The following is a 19,511-nucleotide window of genomic DNA, read 5'->3' as shown; positions in this document are numbered from 1 at the left end:
TTTAACCTGAGTAGTGAAAGACGGCGGTGGGTTTGAAAACGGTCTGCCGGGAGTCCGTGTTCTCACGGCTCTAGTTAGCCTAGCCCCCGGCTAGCTATCGAGCTAGTGGGTAACAGATGCCTCCGAAAACGTCGGAGCGCTTTTGAAAATATGTGGTGTCTTGATAAACTGAGCAGATATTTGAGGTTTACACAGCTACATTCTCGCCTGAAAATATGTTAAACGTTTATTTTGTGACCCAGAAAGAATAATAAGAATAATATTAAAACTAACCAGCTGCTGCCATTGTTGGAAACTAAGCAGGGCCGCGATGGGCCGCGCTATGAATTCTGGGACACAGTTTCTTCTTCTTCGGGGTTTAACGGCAGCTGGCATCCTTGGACATGCAGTGCTGCCATCTTCTGTTTCAGTCCATTATTACACTCTTAAATCCTACTACTGATTCCTGCGTCTTTTGTGATTAGGGCTGCCACAAACGATTATTTTGATAGTCGACTAGTCACCGATTATTTTTGCGATTAGTCGATTAATCAGATCATCATCCATTGGACGTACAGCGTACAGCTTATTGCACCAGCAGCATCTGCTCTTATATAACTATCATTAGCTTACAGCTTGAAGTGTTTGTGCTAACTAAAAATAAAGACAAGATGGTAGTTTATTAATTTTTAATGAAATTTGCAGATTGTTTCGGTGAAGTTTAATAAACTCCTTGCTTTCTAAAATATAACAGGACACCGGAGTATATTCTCCAGCGTCTCACACTTCTGATAATCAGCTGTCTGCTTGACAGTTTTAGCTGTGCAAAAACTATAACTTTAATCTCAGCCAAACCGATTTACTCAGGAACAAATAAAATACTAAAGAAAGCCAAACAATAACATTTTTAAGTTATCTAAGTGACTTATATATATGTTTAACCTGACTAGCGAAAGACGGCGGTGGGTTTGAAAACGATTTGCCGGGAGTCCGGTGTTCTCACGGCTCTAGTTAGCCTTGCCCCCGCCTAGCTAACGAGCTAGTGGGTAACAGACATCTCCGAAAACGTCGGAGAGCTTTTGAAAATATGTGGTGTCTTGATAAACTGAGCAGATATTTGAGGTTTACACAGCTACATTCTCGCCTGAAAATATGTTAAAGGTTTATTTTGTAACCCAGAAAGAATAATAAGAGTAAAGTTAAAACTAACTAGCTGCCGCCATTGTTGACAACTGCGCTGGGCTGCGCTATGAATTCTGGGACACAGCTTCTTCTTCTTCGGGGTTTAACGGCAGCTGGCATCCTTGTACATGCAGTGCTGCCATCTTCTGTTTCAGTCCGTTATTACACTCTTAAATCCTACTACTCATTCCTGCGTCCTTTGTGATCTTACAAAGCTTCAAACGATGCGTCGACTATTAAATTAGTCGTCGACGATTTTAATAGTCGACATAATCGTGACTAGTCGACTAATCGTGGCAGCCCTATTTGTGATCTTACAAAGCTTCAAACGACGCGTCGACTATTAAATTAGTCGTCGACGATTTTGATAGTCGACGTAATCGTGACTAGTCGACTAATCGTGGCAGCCCTACTTCCTATTTTACAATCCATCCATGCAACAGGCAGTAAGACAGAGGGCCTACACAGCACGAGGCACCAGTAGATGATGTTATGGCTGATTAGGGTAATAGTGGAGAAAACAGGAAGCAAGAGATGGCAGAAATAAAAGCTGAAAGGTGCTCAAGCAGGCACCCGTATGATTTCCAGATTTGCATCTAAGTCTGCCCGTTACGGTTGGTTTCTAACTGTGAATCATTTTTTGCTATGAGCACAGGTCAGAGCACGAATGTCGGTGGAGGCAGACTTGCGAGGGGGCAGCATACCAAAGAAATCCACACCGCTCTTTGCCCCCTCGCGCCGAGGCCACCACCACATTACATGCCCTCCACCGAGGGAAAGTCCCTGAAATCAGAGGGGAGTGCTTCTGACGTCCAATATCTAACTTTAAATACTTCTTAAATTTATATATATAGATGCATTTACCCTGATTTTTTTTTTTATTGGGAACTCTGCTGCTAACGCATGAAAGCTCCAACTTCTTCAGGTCTAAACAGGAAGTATCTGTGTGTAACTTCCACAAGTAACTTTTCACCGAAATCATGTAAAATTTTGCATGCAAAACTTGTAATGGTGAGAAAACTGCATCTGTGAAGGTCACAGCATTGACCTCTTCCTGTATTAAGGCGACAAGTATTATCACAGCACAGTCCCATAATAGAACGAGGCTCTCAGCCTTTTATTCTCGAAAGCATGGAGGTGAAACTGCCTTTCATGTTGTTTCACGAGGATTTTTAAGGTAAAGTCAATCAGACCAAGCGAACGTTTGGCTTTGAGGTTAAAACAGATGCTTTTTAGAGTTCGCTGTAAAGCCTCTAACCATTTCACTACAGTCTAAATCTCACTACACGACAACAGCAGGAGAAAACAGAGGAAGTGAGATATAAAAGGGGAAACAAGAAATTTGTTTTCCTACACGGTGCCTATGCACATCAGTGTTTGCGCTTTTTTTTCTTTGCTTGTTGGCTTGTAGTGATGCCTGTTGCATCTGTCACACAGGGGTCACCCAGCCAAGAGCTCATGTAATGCCAGCTAGAGGATCAACACCTTGAAGTGTGGTGCTGGGGGACAACAATAGCCCCCTGTGAGATGGGAGAGGGCACAGTTCTGCTACTGTAGGCCACTCGCAACAGGAAACACTGTACAGCTGAGTACAGTGACCTACATCTTCCACCAAGGCGCTTTCTGCACAAGTGAATCAGCTTACAGTCAGCCAGTGTTGTCTGCTTATGAATGAATTATCTGGAACGTACTGGTGTGTGCATTAGCGAGTCGAGACTGTGAAACAAAGGTTTGTTTCAGCCTCATCTCTAAGTTAGAGGACACTGAAATGAAAAAGCAGAGATTATTCAGAGAAGGTCATTAATATGCAATACGAGGAATTTTAACAACGACTTAGACACAGAAATCTAAGAAAAAACAATAGTTGGTAGTAAAATTGACAGGAAATAGCAGCCTAACAATGCCCTGATTACAGTGAATCAGGTCATTGATTGTTTCTACACTCAAGTCCAGTCTGTTCTCCACCATGGCTGCTGACAGCGGGCACGCTAGAGCAAATCGTCCAGCTCAGACTTCTAGTGACAGCCACAATAATAAAAAGGATCGCCCTAAAGCCACAGCCACAACAGGAAGCATGGTGGCTAAAATTTTAAATGCACTCGAGGGGTCTGTTTGTTTGGTGAAAGGCCTCATTAGGTTGGATCACCACCCTAAAGCCCCCAACTGAGACGGGCAGCAGTTGCCCACTTTTGAGAAAAGCCAAGGGGCCAACTTGTGTCAGAGCAGTGCTGCGACTGTTTCACACCAAATACACGCTGTAAACACAACACAGATGGAAAAATACCACGCTGTGAGCAACAATAATACACTTAAAAAATGTTTTAATAAGATGTTAAAGTGATCCAGGGCGATCGTGGCTCAAGAGTTGGGAGTTCGCCTTGTAATCGGAAGGTTGCCGGTTTGTTCCCCGGCTTGGACAGTCTCGGTCGTTGTGTCCTTGGGCAAGACACTTCACCCGCTGCCTACTGGTGGTGGTCAGAGGGCGCCGATGGCGCCAGTGTCCGGCAGCCTCGCCTCTGTCAGTGCGCCCCAGGGTGGCTGTGGCTATAATGTAGCTTGCCATCACCAGTGTGTGAATGTGTGTGTGAATGGGTGGATGACTGGATGTGTAAAGCACTTTGGGGTCCTTGGGGACTAGTAAAGCGCTGTACAAACACAGGCCATTTACCATGATAAGTATTTCAGCGATATCTGAAAACAGTATTTGCATATTTGGACTTTTATGCTAGCGACATGCCATACATGGGGCTGTTGTTAGAATACCTGCTTACTGCCTCGCTGGAGTAAACAAGCGCCTTCCCTCCAAAACCGGTATATCTCGTCAACACTGATGATCCAGTTAAAGAGGTGCAAATTGGCCTTGTCGTTGGTACAAAGCTAAGTTAGTCATGCCTAATTGGTAAACACATTGTGCTCTGCAGAGCCCGCCTAGTTGTTAACTTTCTCTGGTTTTGTGTGTGCCAACATGGCATCAAAACTAAGAGCTGAAAACGTCACACTTGATCACGTTGAGGTTTGTTGGTGACGTCCATTCCCTGTGGTATTTTTTTCTTATGTCTTTTTTTTCAAAAAGATGTATTTTTTTCAAAATGTCTTGATGAATGCTCAATCATCCAGGTACGTAAATCTCCTGAAGTTGATTCTGTTCGTCCAGATGAACAGAATCACTCATCCAGTCTGAAGACTGAAGAAGTCACTTGGATGAGTGACAAAACGTTTCTCCCACTGAAAACACTACGTCCAGATGAACAGAATCAACTTTTGGAGATGTGTGGAAAAGCTCCAAATTTGAGTCTAGTGAGATCTACTGCTGATTTTAATTTTTCTTTTTATTTCAAAGATTTCATTGATCTCACCCTCAGCCACATGTCTTCTTCTAAGATGGTTCAAAACTATCCTTCGAGGTTTTAATCATGTGTTTCAGAGTTAACCCAGTTTTATTAGCCTGATGAATCTCGTTTGGTGTTTTCATTTGCTTGATGCCAGCCAATAAATTGACCCTTCTGAAATGGAGTAACACATTTTACACAACCATGTATCTTCCGATGCGGTTGTTTAAGACATGACAAGTTACTCACTGCATCAGTTAGGCTTAAATAACCTGCTGCCTGCTGAAACAAACTAACTGAAGTAAATATCCAATGTAAGGGTCTTAATTAGCTTAGTTAAATCCAGCTGGTGACTTGTAGGAAATTTAGAGTGAGCAACTTTTACATTACACACAGTCATTTGATCCATTTCCATCATACAAGTTTTGATTAGTGCAGTATGGAAATGTGAAGTGTTCAAAGGATCATTTTGGTGGAAATCTATCAGTGCACTATGTGGGCTGGTAACAGTATTACTTCTTTTTTTGGCCCAGAGAAACCCTCCAGAACAGTCTGTTCTTGTCAAAAAATGGAAATGGCTTTGCGTGTTGAGCTGTACTCCACAGAGGAACATTATGACTTATTTCACATTCACGCTGATATTTTGTCATCAGCCCCCTGAACAACCCCCAAATTCGACCGTCTTTCCTCGAGTGTGCGTGTTAGTCTGATAGAGCAGGGGCCAGCCGGCAGCGGTGGAAGCAGTATAAAATGCAAACTGTCATGCTTGGCGCAGCACTTGAGCCAGCACTGGCAAGATAGGCAAATGCCGAACCTCCTTTCCAAGCAAATCTCTTTAACAATGCAGCCACTGAACTCTGAGATAACCAATGTCACCTCTGATTTAGCCATATAAGCAAACCTTCTCCAAACTTGTCCAAGCTTTGGGCGTGACAGAGATCTAATCACAATTGCTTCAATACATCCAAGTCCGTAATTAACCTCAATCTGTAGGTTGGAAAAAAAGTCTACACTAAATGGGCTTCCTGTATCAGATTCAGCTATCAGCGAGCAGCCACATTACTTCAACACTGGATGTTCCTTGCAGGCACAAGGGTTTTGTTTGTTGAAATGCCAACACGCTAAATACACAAAACTATTAAAACAAGGGTAGACCACATTCACAGTACCGCTCTACAGAGTGTGCTCGCAAACACCTCTTCCATTTTTACTGCATCTTCTGCTGACTTTCCAAAAATCTATACCCAGTTTGCTTCCAGTGATGATTTATGACTCCTATTGTTTAGACCTGGTGTGGATTTGGCCTGTGTTAGAAAAACATGCTGATTTTGGATAGATTTATAACACACTAGATTCTCCTCATAGCTGAAAAGGCCAACAATGAGGAAAAAGGTGTTGTTTTACAAACAAAGCACTGCAGGACATTGTACTTTTACTCTTTTTAAAGACAAATGCGTCACAAAAACCATTGTTCACTATGACCTTCAACTCAATTTGTGTGTCCCTGGTTATCTGCAACACCACTGTTGGTGATTACTAGTTCAGGCCTAGTTTCATCTCCTCTTTTTGTCTTTTGATACAAGTTCATTAGTAACTTTAAAATCACGTAATTATAAACTTCAACAATGATGCTGGCGCTCAATATGAAAACACCTGGTTCCTCGTACACAAATATGCTCACGAGCTATTAAATATACGCTCATGATAAACTGCACACTTAACCACCGTCACTGTCGAATCAATTTCTACTCTCTCAGTTCCTCTGGGTTTGTCTTTGGGAATCACAAATCTCCAAGGAACCCATCTCTGGCCAGTCAGAAGTTAAACCCGAACCTTTTGGACTACCTACCTCCACACTGGAACAGTTTAAAAATAGCAGACTTGTATCACCACTGCTGATAGAAAACACTAAAGGCTTTAGGCACAGGCTTTATATATGCCTCGACAAATATAAGTAGTAAAAACCTTTTATGTAATAACATGCTAGGACAATATGTACAGTGTAAGTGGTTATATATTTAACCAGTCACTTCCCTAAACAAACTTTTGGAGTGCCTTCATGCTAAACTACAGTTTTTCCATTTTGCATTTGTAACGATCAGGGTGACAACGGGTCAAGTGAATCCGGCCCCAGTCTCACGAGACTGCGTCGCTCGAGTGACTAGATGGCAAACAGCCGTCATGAGGGAAAACGAGTATTCTCAAAACAACCAGATTACTGCGGTCACTCACGTCTCCTTCTAGGCTCAAAATGGGAATCTGGTCACAGTCACACAGGCCTAGAGAGCACACGTTGACCATCTGACAAACATCACTAGGAGGAAAAAGTTTATTTCCCAACTGGCTTGTGAGTGGTTGCTGGCTGCAAACGGACTGCTGCAGTAGATCGCGTGCAAGATGCACTTTTTCGTTTTACGCCCGCTCGGTTAATAGTTAGTGTTTTTAGACAACTAGGCATCTTCCATGGAAACTACAAATGTTACAATGTGTTAGCAAGCAAAGCTATCATAAGAATAAAATGTGATGCACCTTTGTTTTGCATCTAAGCATTTTAAATATTCATTAAAAGTACATTAAAAACAAGGACATTTGAGGGACTTGTTAAACATACAAATAGAAACCGAGATAGGTCATGCCTCAGGGAAAACAATCTACCAATTGTCAGCCTAGCAGTTTCATCCCAAGCGTCTCCACATCCTAAGGTATTCTTGGAAAAGAGGCTGAAGCTAAAGTTATTTCCACTGGCAGGCAAGTAGTTTGCATAGTAGCTTTGCCACCGTTAGTGTGTGTAAATGGGTGAATGACAAATGCATTATTAATGGTTTTGAAGAACCAGTAAGGTGAAAGGGTGCAATAGCATATAGCATGTGCTTTCCCTCAGCTTATACTATCGAAAGGCCACCTTCATGGAAAGCTGACCTTTCAATGAAAAGCTGACCTTTCCACAGTACTGAGTGGGAAATGGTTAGCAGTGTGGTTTTGTTTCCTGTCACCACCGTCTCTATATTCATTAGTTTTCTTGTTCATGGGAAGAGAGAGCTGATCTCATCCCTTGGTTCGTATTTACACTGTCATGCTGTTGTGGAACAGGACCTCTGTGCTTTTGCCTTATTAATCAATATACTGTAAAACCCCTGGTTGATTTTTCAGGAGCAGCTTGACACTTGTAAACAGTCACGAATGCTTAATAGCTGTCTGGGGCAAGGTTTAATACCTTCAGGAGGTTTTACAGACATGCACGGATGCACCAGATGAAATAAAGATATAAATTAGTCTATTTGCCTTTATTTATGAGGCTTTTTGTGTGTCTTCAATTGAAGCGCCTAGCAGTGTTCTGTTAACATAGCACAGAGCTCATTTTGAGTTTGTGCAAATGTCCCTAATTGCAAAAAGTCAAAGACAAAGCCCAAAAGCTAACATTTGAAATTAAGCTTCATGCGATTAAAGAATTGTAATAACAATTCATGCTAACATTTGGCTCAGAGACAACTTTCCACTTTAAAATCTACCTGTGAGGGTATGTCAGAAGATGCAAGTGAGGAATATAACTAAACTAGGGTGGAGTTTAAGGCTACAAAGTGTAACAAAACATCAAATATTAGCTGTAAAATGATATGCTTAAGTTTTGGTATTTGGTAAAGGATTATCAGATATGTAGGGCAAGAATCCTAACCCCCATCTCTGAAATGGTACAATCCTGTAATTTCCCTGTAAATAGACCTTGTTTGGATTCTATGTATTAAGGTTTCTCGTGGACCGTCACACATGGATAATGGTTGTTGAGTGGTTCCTGGGGGTTGCTACCTGTTGCTGGGGGACATCAACAAAGAGGGTGTTGCATCAAAAACCTCCTTGTGATTGCTTTGGTTGCTAGCAGACTTTTGCAATCACTCCCTTAGTTTACATGGAAGACTCCAGCTTGCCTGTAATGCTTGCTAACTTCTAATCAAGCGGTAGAAAAACTTGAAAATGAATATAAGTTGTGCCCCAGCGCTGCAGTCAACCTATTTCAAAAAGGTGCAACTTTTACTTCGAAGGCAGCCAGTCCATTTCCAACTTGTCACATAGTTTCACTATCGCTCAAGTAATAGCTAGCAAGCGTTTGCAGACGTGTCACCATCTTCCATCCTAGAATTTACAACCATCTGCTAAGGACTGCAGCAATCCCAAGGAGGTTTTCTCCAACCAGTCGAGAAATACATATTTTTCCCTAGCAACGCATGGTTGCCAGGGGTCACTAAATAGTTTCTAGGGCTGCACCACTAAGGCTTTAGAAGTCAATTTCATAATGACTGCAAGCAACCATGTACCAACTGGTTGGGAAGTACCCATTTTCATTTTAGAAGGTTATACCTGTATGACTGGGCCTTGTTCACTTGTCATCATGATTGCCACACTTTCAAAATTGTGGATAAGATAGCATCTCGTGGTTAATGGTCACATATCTACAAAACCTCAGTAGCCTTAGCTTCTCTGATCTGATTATTAGTTCATGACTTTTAGCTAACTTTAAGAAAATGTTACTGCTGGGTTAGTTAGCCAGTGTTATACCTTTTTATACTATTTTTACTACAAGCAGTTAAACAAACTGCTGAACAGTAGCATACCAAAATTATAGTTTACCATGTAGAGTTATAGTGGTGGACAAGTTAATGCCATGTAGTTAACAGTGACAGGACTGCATAACTTCAAGAGAGATATGACTGAGTTTATTTTTCAGTCAAATCTGTTGTTCATGCCTTTGGACGCTCACGTTACCAGACTAAGTTTAAGGAATAGTTGGACATTTGTGGAAATTCCTGTATATTTTTTGCCAAGAGTTAGGATTAAGGTTGATTCCTGTTTGTCAGCCTTTTGACTGTCAACTCATAGCTTAGGAAAGTGGGAATAAACAGTCTTTTCAAAGCGAATTCCCATAAAGAGCATTTTGATTTGAATTGTTTTGTGTTACCGGTAGGGTGCATAACTTGTTAGAGTTCTGATGACAAAGCTCATTTGAGCAGGCTTAAGAAGTCTGAAGATAGTCAAAGTGACAAAATATCGATTAACTTTGATTGCCCTGACCATATACATGCTCCAGAAGTTTCCCAGCAAATATACTTTTGTCAGATATTTTGTTTTGGTCTAGAATGACTTGGTTGATTGTTAATCAAACCATTAATACATGCCTGAGCTTGTTCACTTAACCAGATAAAGAAATATCTGCTTAAATTTGTCTTTTATCTGAATGCATGTGTGGGGGACTTTTTCTGCAGAAAATTAGGAGGAAACAGTTATCCCACTCTCATCTGTCAGCCAGCCGCCTGTTAGCACATAGCTTCACATGAAGCCTACATAATGGAAACAAACTGAGTCAGTCCAACGGTGACATAATCCTGACATAATTATATCTTCCTTGATTAAATGTGTACAAAAGTGGACGGTAAAGGCTCCCAACTATTCCTGGACATTCCACCGACTGCCTGGCAACAGGTCCCACTCAAGAGAGTGAAAAAGGAGTCTTCTGAAAATGTTAAAATACTCCTTTAAATGCTCAGTTCAGTTAACAGAGACTTACCACAAACGGTCAAGGATCAGCACACAGCCATAAACAATTTATGCTGGGATGTCCCAATACATTAGCAAGGACACCACAATGAAAGTATCTATATGAACTTATCCAGGTATAATTCACCAGATGCCTTCAGTATAATACTGCACTCAGATCATTGTCACTTACTTAATTATTAGGTTCCAAGGGGTTCCCCACTACACAAAGAACAATAAAAGAAGTGATCCACCCCCTTAGTAATCCAACACTAACCACCACTAAATATCTTATACTGTAGCTTACTAATTTGCTCTTCAACATGAGCCTTCAGATTCAGTGAGGTCGGTTACATAACACTGAAATGTATATTTGCTCAAACAGCAAACACCTATATACATATATATTTACCTGTATGTCAAGTGCCTCCAGAAACAAACTGTTATGTCATTACACAGGTATGCAGTCAAACCAACCGGTGTATCGTTTTAAACTCGACTATAAAGGCCCTAAAACAAGGCCAGGTGCTGCTTATTAGCTTCAGCATCCCTTTCAGTCCTTGTGTCAAGGTAACTCTAACAAACAGAGAAGGAAATAGTACAAGGCTTTTTTATAATGCTGTCAGTTCAGGACAGCGTGGTGTATAAAAAAGGGCCTGGTTCAAAATATTGCCTGGATGCAAATTGATGGAAATCCTGCTCTAATAAGGTTATGTCAACAGTACAGTTTAGCTGGGGAGGGTTTAGTCACCTGTGGCCTTCTGGAAATGATCAACCGGGCTCAAAACACACAGCATTATAGAGCTATGCTGTGCATTATAACACCATAAGGGCACCTGTCATGTCATCGCAGCAGCCTTGATGGCACGGATGTGAGTGCAGCCTGCATTCCTGTCATGTCACGCATTCATCAGCAATGAACAGAAAGGAGAGGAATTCAAAAAAGAGAAACAGAGAAAGAGACAGAGAGGTGACAGTCGACATAAGATGCATCACTTCCATTAGGCTGCTGCGCAGGGCATTCCTCGGCTTTCCCAAAGGGAGACAGAGGGAGGGGAGGGGTGAGTGTGGGGGGTAACACTGTACATGCGTAAATAAATTAGAGACACTTGTGTCCGACATGGACTGCGCTTACCTGTGGTGGCTACGTTTTGAGCATCAGACGAGCGGCTGGGTAGATCATTCGAGTAAGAGCACTCCAAGCCGAGTACCGCATAGATGACGAGTCCACGTAGCAATACATTCACTACCCTGTGGATGTAACTCATTGTGGAAATGAGGTGAAAATCTAGTAATCCGTGGGACTGACAGTGTAGATGGAGATTTAAATCACAGGTGGTGGTGGGGGGAATACCCCAGAAAAAAAGGACAGACTGGTGAACACAGCCAACGATTAAAAAACCCCCAGTAAAAATAAAAATCTAGTCTTTTTTTAGAGCGGAAAATATGTGGTGTCACGACAAAAAAGGCACCTGAACTTCAAAAGATAACAACAATAATAATAATCCTGCAGTGGACTGACAGCTAAAAACAGGAGCCAGTCACTGACTGCCGGCACAAAACCTCACAGGAGCGTGGAAAAAGCCCACGAAATAATAGTTCATTGTTCGCCAAACTACCCTGAAAGAAGCCCTTCTTTTAAAAAAGAAAAAAAAAAAGAAATCACTTTAATAGCCTCTAATGGCTTTACTGGCTGTTTCAGAGGGGTGTCTGCTGGGAGGCAGGACAAATGACAACCCCATATCCAAATCTATGCATTCAAAAATATATATTTATGTATTTATATGTGTTAGCTACCAAACACGACCAGGTTGTGTATTAGAGGGAAGCACATGCAGCCTATGTGTAGGAATTCCCTATCCAAAACAAAACCAGACTCAAAAAATGGTAGCAGCCGAGGATATCCGGGAGCTACAGTTAATGCCAAGTGCTCTGTTAAATCCTTACGTGGAGCAGTGAGTTGGAAGAAAATAGTCTCTGTACTTCCACGTATAGTATACAAACACCGGGGACAGCCTCAGCATATTGAACTCGCAGTGTCTCGTAGGTCCGCCTCTTCACACGAAAGCAGCAAATCCCACTGCATCAAGTAAAAATATTAGATGTAAATATAAATATATATGCGCCTCTTCTTGCTCCGTTTCCTGTCCCTTAGTCCTTTTCCGACCGGTATCTGTCGCACACGACATCCGCCTACTTTCCAAATGAAGTTTTTAAGTCAGCTTCTCATGGCTCGGCGCGATACTGTATCCCCCTCCAGTCATATCAGCTGCTCGCCGGCTGATGCAGACCAGTAGGAAGGGAAGCCGAGCGGGGCGGAAGTCGGTATGCAAAATGGTTTGACATCAGGAGCCGGGGGAGGAGGAGGGAGAGAGGAGGAGTGCCGGGAGAGGAAGCAACGACGGGGCGGAGGGGGGGTTCATTTTCCCCAACCACTGCCGCGTGCAGGTCACCACGGGAGGGATTTGTTTTTGTTTTTAGGGAAATTCAGCGAAGCTTGTCGAGCCAAGACGAGCACCGCCACCCGGTTGCACCACCCCGGTGTTACACGCAGAGGTACCCGCTCTTTACTCACTCCCTCGGGCAGTTTAATGGTGGTCACGGAGGAGCCCTCCAAAGAAACTTCGGGGTTTTTCTCGTCTCGGTGATGCCCGCCTCATTGTTCTCCAGGCACAGCCAAGTTTTCCTCCGTGCTGAGCGCTCTCATTGGTTGCGCTGTCCCAACATGGCAGAATCTGATTGGATGCCTCCCATGGCATCTTTTTTTGTCTCTTTTGAGGATGTTTAGCGCGGGAAACAAAGCGACGTTAAGGGATTATACTGGGTTTATTACGAGTAAACTCGGTGCTTTACTGAGAGGAAAGTGGCTGCTACTTCTGTTTCGGGCATTTCTACATTCATATCCACAAAAATGTACTGCAAAACTAAATATTGTAACAGAAGCATTTCATTTATTCATCTTTATTGACTGGAGACACTCCATTGACAAACGTGAACCAACCATAAGTTGATTTAAATTGAGTTTGTATTTGCTTTTTAATGTACTTTTCCCACAGAGAGTATATGAAAGCACCCTGATAATCCCATGCAAGAGTTTAAGATGAACAAGTAAAGGTTCAATTTTAGAAAACGCACTGGTATAAAGTATTTGGGGGTTTTTTCTCATATTTGTCACATTTATATGATTCAGATCATCAAACATATTTTAATATCATACAAAGAAAAATACCTGATGATGATCCTATTTATTAAAGGAAAATTATCCAAACCTACCCAGCTTTGTGTGAAAAAGTAATTACCCTTAAACTTGGCAGTAAGAACTACAAGCTGACATGAAGCAACAAAGCAGGTCTAGACCATCACATTACCACCATGTTTAACTGTTAGGGTGTTATGTTCTTTTAATGAAATGCTGCGCTAGTTCTGTGCTAGATGTAACAGGACCCAGACTTTCTAAAAGTTTAACTTTTGTCTCATCAGTCCACAGAATATTTCCCCAAAAGTCTCTGAGATCATCAAGATGTTTTTTGGTAAATGTGAGATGAGCCTTTGTGGTCAGCAATGGTTTCCCCCTTGATTCTCTCCCATAGATGCCATTTTTGCCCAGTCTCTTTCTTATTGATGAATCATGAACTCTGAACTTAACTGAGGCAAGCGAGGCCTGCAGTTCTTTAGATGCCGTTCTGTGTTCTGGCTGGCCGGCCACTCCTGGGGAGTTTCAATCGTTTTTGGAGATGTATGGGTATAGATATGCTGAGAACAAAACCCCATCTTATTCACGAGTATTTTCACCCAAAAACCTGGCTGGTGAAAGCGAGCGCAACAAAAGCACTCATAAAAAACTTTATCTGTCGCAAAAGATGGATTGTAACAAAAGATTAGACCTTTATTATTCCATGTTATTTTTCCCAGTATACTATTTCCACATTTACTCAGAATGACATGTTTCTGCATATCATACGCTTTCATTGCTGGTTGATTTTACGCTCATTCCTCTTTTTGTTGTCAGAAAACTGTGACATGCATTTTACCTTCCATCAGGCTTATAAATAAGATTTTTATTGTATGGAATTGTAATCCAAGCGGTCTAGCACAGTGGAATGTAAGGCAGGCTGTTTTAGCGGCCATGGCCTAAAACTCTAACCCCATAAATGTTTAGTCATTTCATATCAGCAGTAACAAGAGCACAGAGCCAATTCATGCTGCTGTCCAAACACTTATTAAGCCCACTGTACTTGATACGGCTCTCAACAAGAAATCTTTCAGCGGCGGCCAGCCTCGGTGTTGACGGACACAACGCATGCCGCCCTGCAATGAAACACTTCAGCCACCAGGAGGAACTGCTGCGTGAGCGAGCTACAGCAGCAGGTGATGCTCGTCAAGAGTAACAGACTTGCAGGAGGCCAAAGGAGGTGTAACGGCTGATAAAAGAGTGAGCCGTGGGAGTCCTAGTAAACAGGTGGCAGATGCAGCGGAGAGCAGCAGACGAAAGAGAAGAACAGCATAATTCGATACGAGCCTGCGGAGGGAGGGAGAGGGGAGGAGAGTAGCCAGCGACCAAGGAGAAATGGAGCAGATGCCGCATGTAGGAGGAGGGAGAGCAACCGGGTCCCTCGGTGCTGCTTCCTGGTCACTTTCCCATTCTGCCCTCTCTGCAAATGACTTATGGTGAGAGTCCAGATTACAGTACGGCATGTCCAAATAACTGGTCCCAAAGAAGCAGGAACCCCACAGAGGTCGACATAATTCACGACTTTACAGGATCACAGAGGAAGAAACTCACCAAAATTAGATTTTATTTGAAAACTGGTGCAGAAAAACCACCAAAAACACGATCTTGACACTGACTGGCAGAGAATACTTTGACCCAAGTACAGACAAAAATGGATTTGACTGAATTTAAAAAAAAACTGCATAAATAATTGAATACATTCAGGAATTAAATACATTATTTAAAATTTAAATACAATAATAAAGCACAGACAATGGTGTAAATTAAATACTGGCACTGAAGGCGCTAAACGTCTCTTAAGGGTGCAGTGATTTGCATTTCCTTCCTTATACAATAAACCATGTACGTACGCAGCAGCTTCTAATTACTGTATATATGAGCAACAGCGTAATTCAGTTTGTGGCTTTCTTTCAACATGCTGGTGCAGACTGGGGGCGTCCCGGTCTCCTCGTTCATCTGTATCGGCATTATTTAATAGCGTCGTAACAAGCAGGAGCCACAGAGCGGAATAAATTGCATGCGCTAATTAACGTTTCATTAGCCAAGCTTGGAGACGTTACTGTTATTCTCTCTCGCAATACAATCGCTGCTTCGTGCAACACGTCTACTAATGAGCTGATCCAACCGCTGCTGCCTGCGAGTGTGTGCGTGTCTTCTTCCCTGCAGAGCATATGGCTTAAGGAGGCCAGCTTAGCCTTTTACTAGTTTGTAGTCTATGCTTATATACTGTACAGCATCTCATAACACGATATTTACAGTTTATGTGCTAAAGGTGGCTTCGACTTTCTCCTTGGGATGCGGTGCGAGATGCGGTGTGGAATTGAACCGTCTGTTTATCGGACCGTTAATCATGTCGGTGCGGGTGTGGCGTAGTAGCTAAGTGGCACTTTATCCCTCCCGGCGATGGTATGCGCGTAACACGGCCCGTGCTGCCGTGTCAGCGTTCCTCACATGGCCGTGGCAAACAGAAAGACCTGGATGAGCGGCATGACCTTCAGAGTTGAAAGGTCAGCGAGGACAGCCTGCAGTGAGTTTGTCAAAGAAAACACAAATAAGAATTCTGACCTCATTCCCCATCTCACCTGTGTGAAGCACACCCTCTCCCCCGCCCCACTTCTCAACAGACAAAAAAATGCAACCATACAGGTCCGACACGCATAATAATGATGACGCAGGATCCTTGGGAACTGACAATCCTTGCTTAAGAGTACACCGTTCCCCACCCTGTCCTTTTGAGAGTCAGTGAGAGATTAAATTTAGGGAGCATATCATGTTTAGAGAGAAGGTTTACCATTTCAATGCAGGCCCCAAGGTTCTAAATATATAATATAAGGAGCAGTGTGTTATGATATCTTGTCTCTACTGGGGCAGGTGGTAAATGAGCAAGCAAATAGTGCCGGTCTCATGCATCATATTATAGTTTAACCCCAGCCTCACCCCTTGGAGGGAGGGTGGATGGAGGGAGGGGAGTCACTGTATGGTCTGCTCCTGGTTTCGGGAGCGGACGGAGCGTACAGTACAAACATGCTAAAGACCTGCATTTAGTGTAACACGAGCGACAGTGCAGGAGTCACCGCAGGCTGCACTTCTTCATCTTTTAGCTGTTTATTTGACTAATTCAAAGCTGTGATGATGATTCTGCAGCTGATCTTTTGTTACAAGACCTCCAGCAATAATTGAAATTAATGACAAAATCTCCTTTTAAGTGCTGCTGGGATTTGGATGAAGAAGTTGGTGTGCTGTGCACAGGGCGGGGTAAGAGGGTTCTTAAGTGTCGGGGTTTTTACAGACATCTGCATTCAGATGACTGGGTTACTGGTACTGAATGATCATCAGAGGCTATTTACAGCCTTCCAGGAGTATGTGAGGAGGACAGGGAGAGGGACTGAAGTCAAAAGTTTCAAATGCACACACACAAGTACAAGTCAAATATAACAGACACATGTACCTCGGCTGAAGCCAGCGACGTCACTTCCATCAGGTTCTCGGCTCGGAAGGCAAACACAGCAGCTGCTAGAACTGGAATAGAAGGATGGGAGTTGGATAGGAAGAGCTAATCAGACTCAAGCATGGAGGGCATTACAATTAAAAAAAAAAAAAAAAAAGACGAGACAAGCATGTTACTGTTGTTTACCTGCAACTACCTCCAGTGAATCATATCCAAGGATTCGATCCCAAAGAAGAAGCAGCTGATCGGTGGAAAGGTAGCCAGAAAAGGCCCGTACCATCCACTTAAAGGCTAGACGCAACCTAGAGACAAAAACATCTGTTTGTAAACTGATTTTATGGCTACAGTTGTGCAAATGTGTCATATTAGCAAGCAACTCGGGGTAAAATACCAGCATCTTGTACTATACTAATCGTAAGTGATTTTTAAAGGATCCCTGAATCAGTACTAAGACTGTAGTTCCAGTAATTCAACACTAGATGGGAGCAGCTGATAACTATAAGTCTTTATACCATACGAATAGGCAAACATCGAATGTTGATGGCCTAAACAGGAACAGACAAGAATACTAGACCAAAAAAAAAACAACAACCAAAAAACCGGTGGCCGCCAGAGCTACCACTCAGCCTCCTGGCAGTACAATCTGTAAATGGCACAAATCTCATGGAAGTACAAGCTCTAGAAGACAATTACCAGGTCTCTGTAGAGGTTAATGAGGTGCATATGAGCCTTAGTGACTTTATTTACTATATCAATTCAAAGGAAAATGTCTACGTAAGAACCAGGAATAATAAATACTAAAATCATAATAAATAAAAACCACTAAAAACACTGTCACTTTTTGTAATGGTAAGAATTATAGGTTTTTTTGTTATATTGCCATGGAAATAACACTGAAACCCAAGTGCCTGGAGTGACTAATCAGAATAGTTATTACATATACTGTTAAAACCCCTTTCCAACTTCCCCACACCAGTATACATCATATCCTGTCAATCTGTTGGAAATACCCAGGAGTCTTTATGACTTAGGGTTGCCAACTCCCTGAAAAATAAATAAGGGACACCTCGTGGCCAGGGCCGGGCGACCCAATTGTCTTCACCCTTCCCAGTGTGGTGAATTTTCTAGCTCTTTTTTTGTGTGTGAAATTATTTTTTTAACCATTTGACTTGAAGTTGATTTAAGTAGATGCATATTCTATTCTTTGTGATATGAACACATGTGAAACAAATGATCATTTAGCCATTTATTTTTAGCTCAAAATGACAACATTAACACAGTAAAACAGGTCTCTTTCTTAAACAGAAGCCTGTCATGCTTAACTTTTGAGAATATAAGTAAATCTTTCTTTAAAAGAACTCTGTCCTGCTTAACTTAAAATAATAGAAAACAATAGAAAGAAAAACATTCTTGTAACAGTGCACATTTAGTGCATTTAGTACAATTGGCTTCAGTTGAGGTATTATTTCAGCTTTTCTAAAGCTAATCAGCTGCTCCTGTTTGTAAACCCGCTTGTTCCCATGATTACGCATCTTAACTCATCATCATTATTCATCTATGTATTACTTTTATGTATTAGTCATCAATTTGTTGTAATCATCTATCCTTGCAGTTGTTTATTACACAAAATAAATTATATTATCACACTTCTGGCCACATAGCGCTGATATTCACTGCACATGCCCATATTAACGTTTTCCAGCCAGGTGTTTTCCTTTTCCCATTCTTCCCTTTCTCTGAGGGGAACAAACATTGCTGCTCTAATGCTGGGCTCACACTGTGCGATTTTTGGCCCATTTTGAGCCGATTTTTGAGTGATCGGACCGATTTTGGCCTTCATTGTGCGTCGTGTAGTATACGTGGGGTAACGAGAAGTGATTAACACCTCACGACCAGCTCCCGATCATCAATCGCTCGTGAGGGTGTCACCACAGCCGCTCACACTGCTCACGCGCAAACACGTAAACGTCGGTGAAAAAGACGGTGCAGCTCGGCTGTGCAGCGTGTGTTCTGGACACAAGCGATGGAGGCACAACTTGTAGAACTTTGGAAAGCTCATCCGAGCCTTTTCGATGTGGCATCACAAAATTATCACGACCACAACAACCGTGAAAATAGTTGGATTTACATTGCTGCTCATTCACAGCTGCCTGATCAATGTTTTTCATTAGCAATTTAGCAAAGTTGATGGTAGTGGTGTGTCTGTGTGAGTGAAAGACAGAGAGAGCGAGCGACAGATTTTCTGTTATAACCTTCATGTTATGGAGGCACAGTGTGAGCACTCAGGTCGCATCAGAGCATCGGGTGGTATAGTGTGAGACCCTGCATCGTGACCTACCAACTTCTAACCCCTGTGAGTCAATCGTGCAGTTTGAGCAGGAGCTGAATAACGTGACTGAAAAAATCGCACAGTGTCTGTCCAGCTTTAGGTGTACTGTCATCCGAGACTTGCACCGCAGAGTCGGCGTTTGTTCCCCTGTTGGCCATGCTTCTTGTTGTGGTCATCTGTTGTCTTCCGGTATTTTCTCCGCAAGCGACCTTTCCTCGACCAATGAGATGAGTCATAAGTGTGCTGTCAGCTCATTGGTCACAAAGCAGGAGAGGGGCTGGGAATTATGTTTTCAAACAAAGTGTTAATTCCATAAACATTTATAGACTACTTTTGATTCTCACTGTATTACGGGACAAAGTGCGTCCCTTATTAGCTCAATACGGGACGTGTACTTTTGTTTCGAAATACGGGACGATTCCGTATTTTAAGGGACGGTTGGCAACCCTATTATGACTCCACCCCTTTGGCCTAGTAGGCTTTTAC

At 42.4% G+C, this 19,511-nt stretch overlaps 2 protein-coding genes across 2 annotated transcripts in view; both read right to left on the bottom strand.

Moving 5' to 3' along the window:
• The window catches only part of stim2b (stromal interaction molecule 2b), a 58,848-nt gene extending 46,529 nt beyond the window's left edge, over positions 1-12,319 (bottom strand). The window contains exon 1 of the mRNA XM_085349544.1: positions 11,152-12,319. Within this exon, the coding sequence (XP_085205670.1) occupies positions 11,152-11,284 (133 nt within the window). The 5' untranslated portion in view covers positions 11,285-12,319. The remainder of the gene's footprint in view (positions 1-11,151) is intronic.
• A 2,692-nt stretch (positions 12,320-15,011) lies between these two features.
• The window catches only part of tbc1d19 (TBC1 domain family, member 19), a 33,273-nt gene continuing 28,773 nt past the window's right edge, over positions 15,012-19,511 (bottom strand). The window contains exons 19-21 of the mRNA XM_085350868.1: positions 16,883-16,998; positions 16,697-16,767; positions 15,012-15,770 (exon numbers count right to left, since the gene is read on the bottom strand). Of these exons, the coding sequence (XP_085206994.1) occupies positions 15,696-15,770; positions 16,697-16,767; positions 16,883-16,998 (262 nt within the window). The 3' untranslated portion in view covers positions 15,012-15,695. The remainder of the gene's footprint in view (positions 15,771-16,696; positions 16,768-16,882; positions 16,999-19,511) is intronic.

The sequence above is a fragment of the Diplotaxodon limnothrissa genome, linkage group LG3, assembly GCF_057381915.1.
Source record: "Diplotaxodon limnothrissa isolate DT_005_m linkage group LG3, D_limnothrissa_male_GT1.1, whole genome shotgun sequence".
NCBI lineage: Eukaryota > Metazoa > Chordata > Actinopteri > Cichliformes > Cichlidae > Diplotaxodon > Diplotaxodon limnothrissa.
This window is presented reverse-complemented; position numbering and strand designations above follow the sequence as displayed.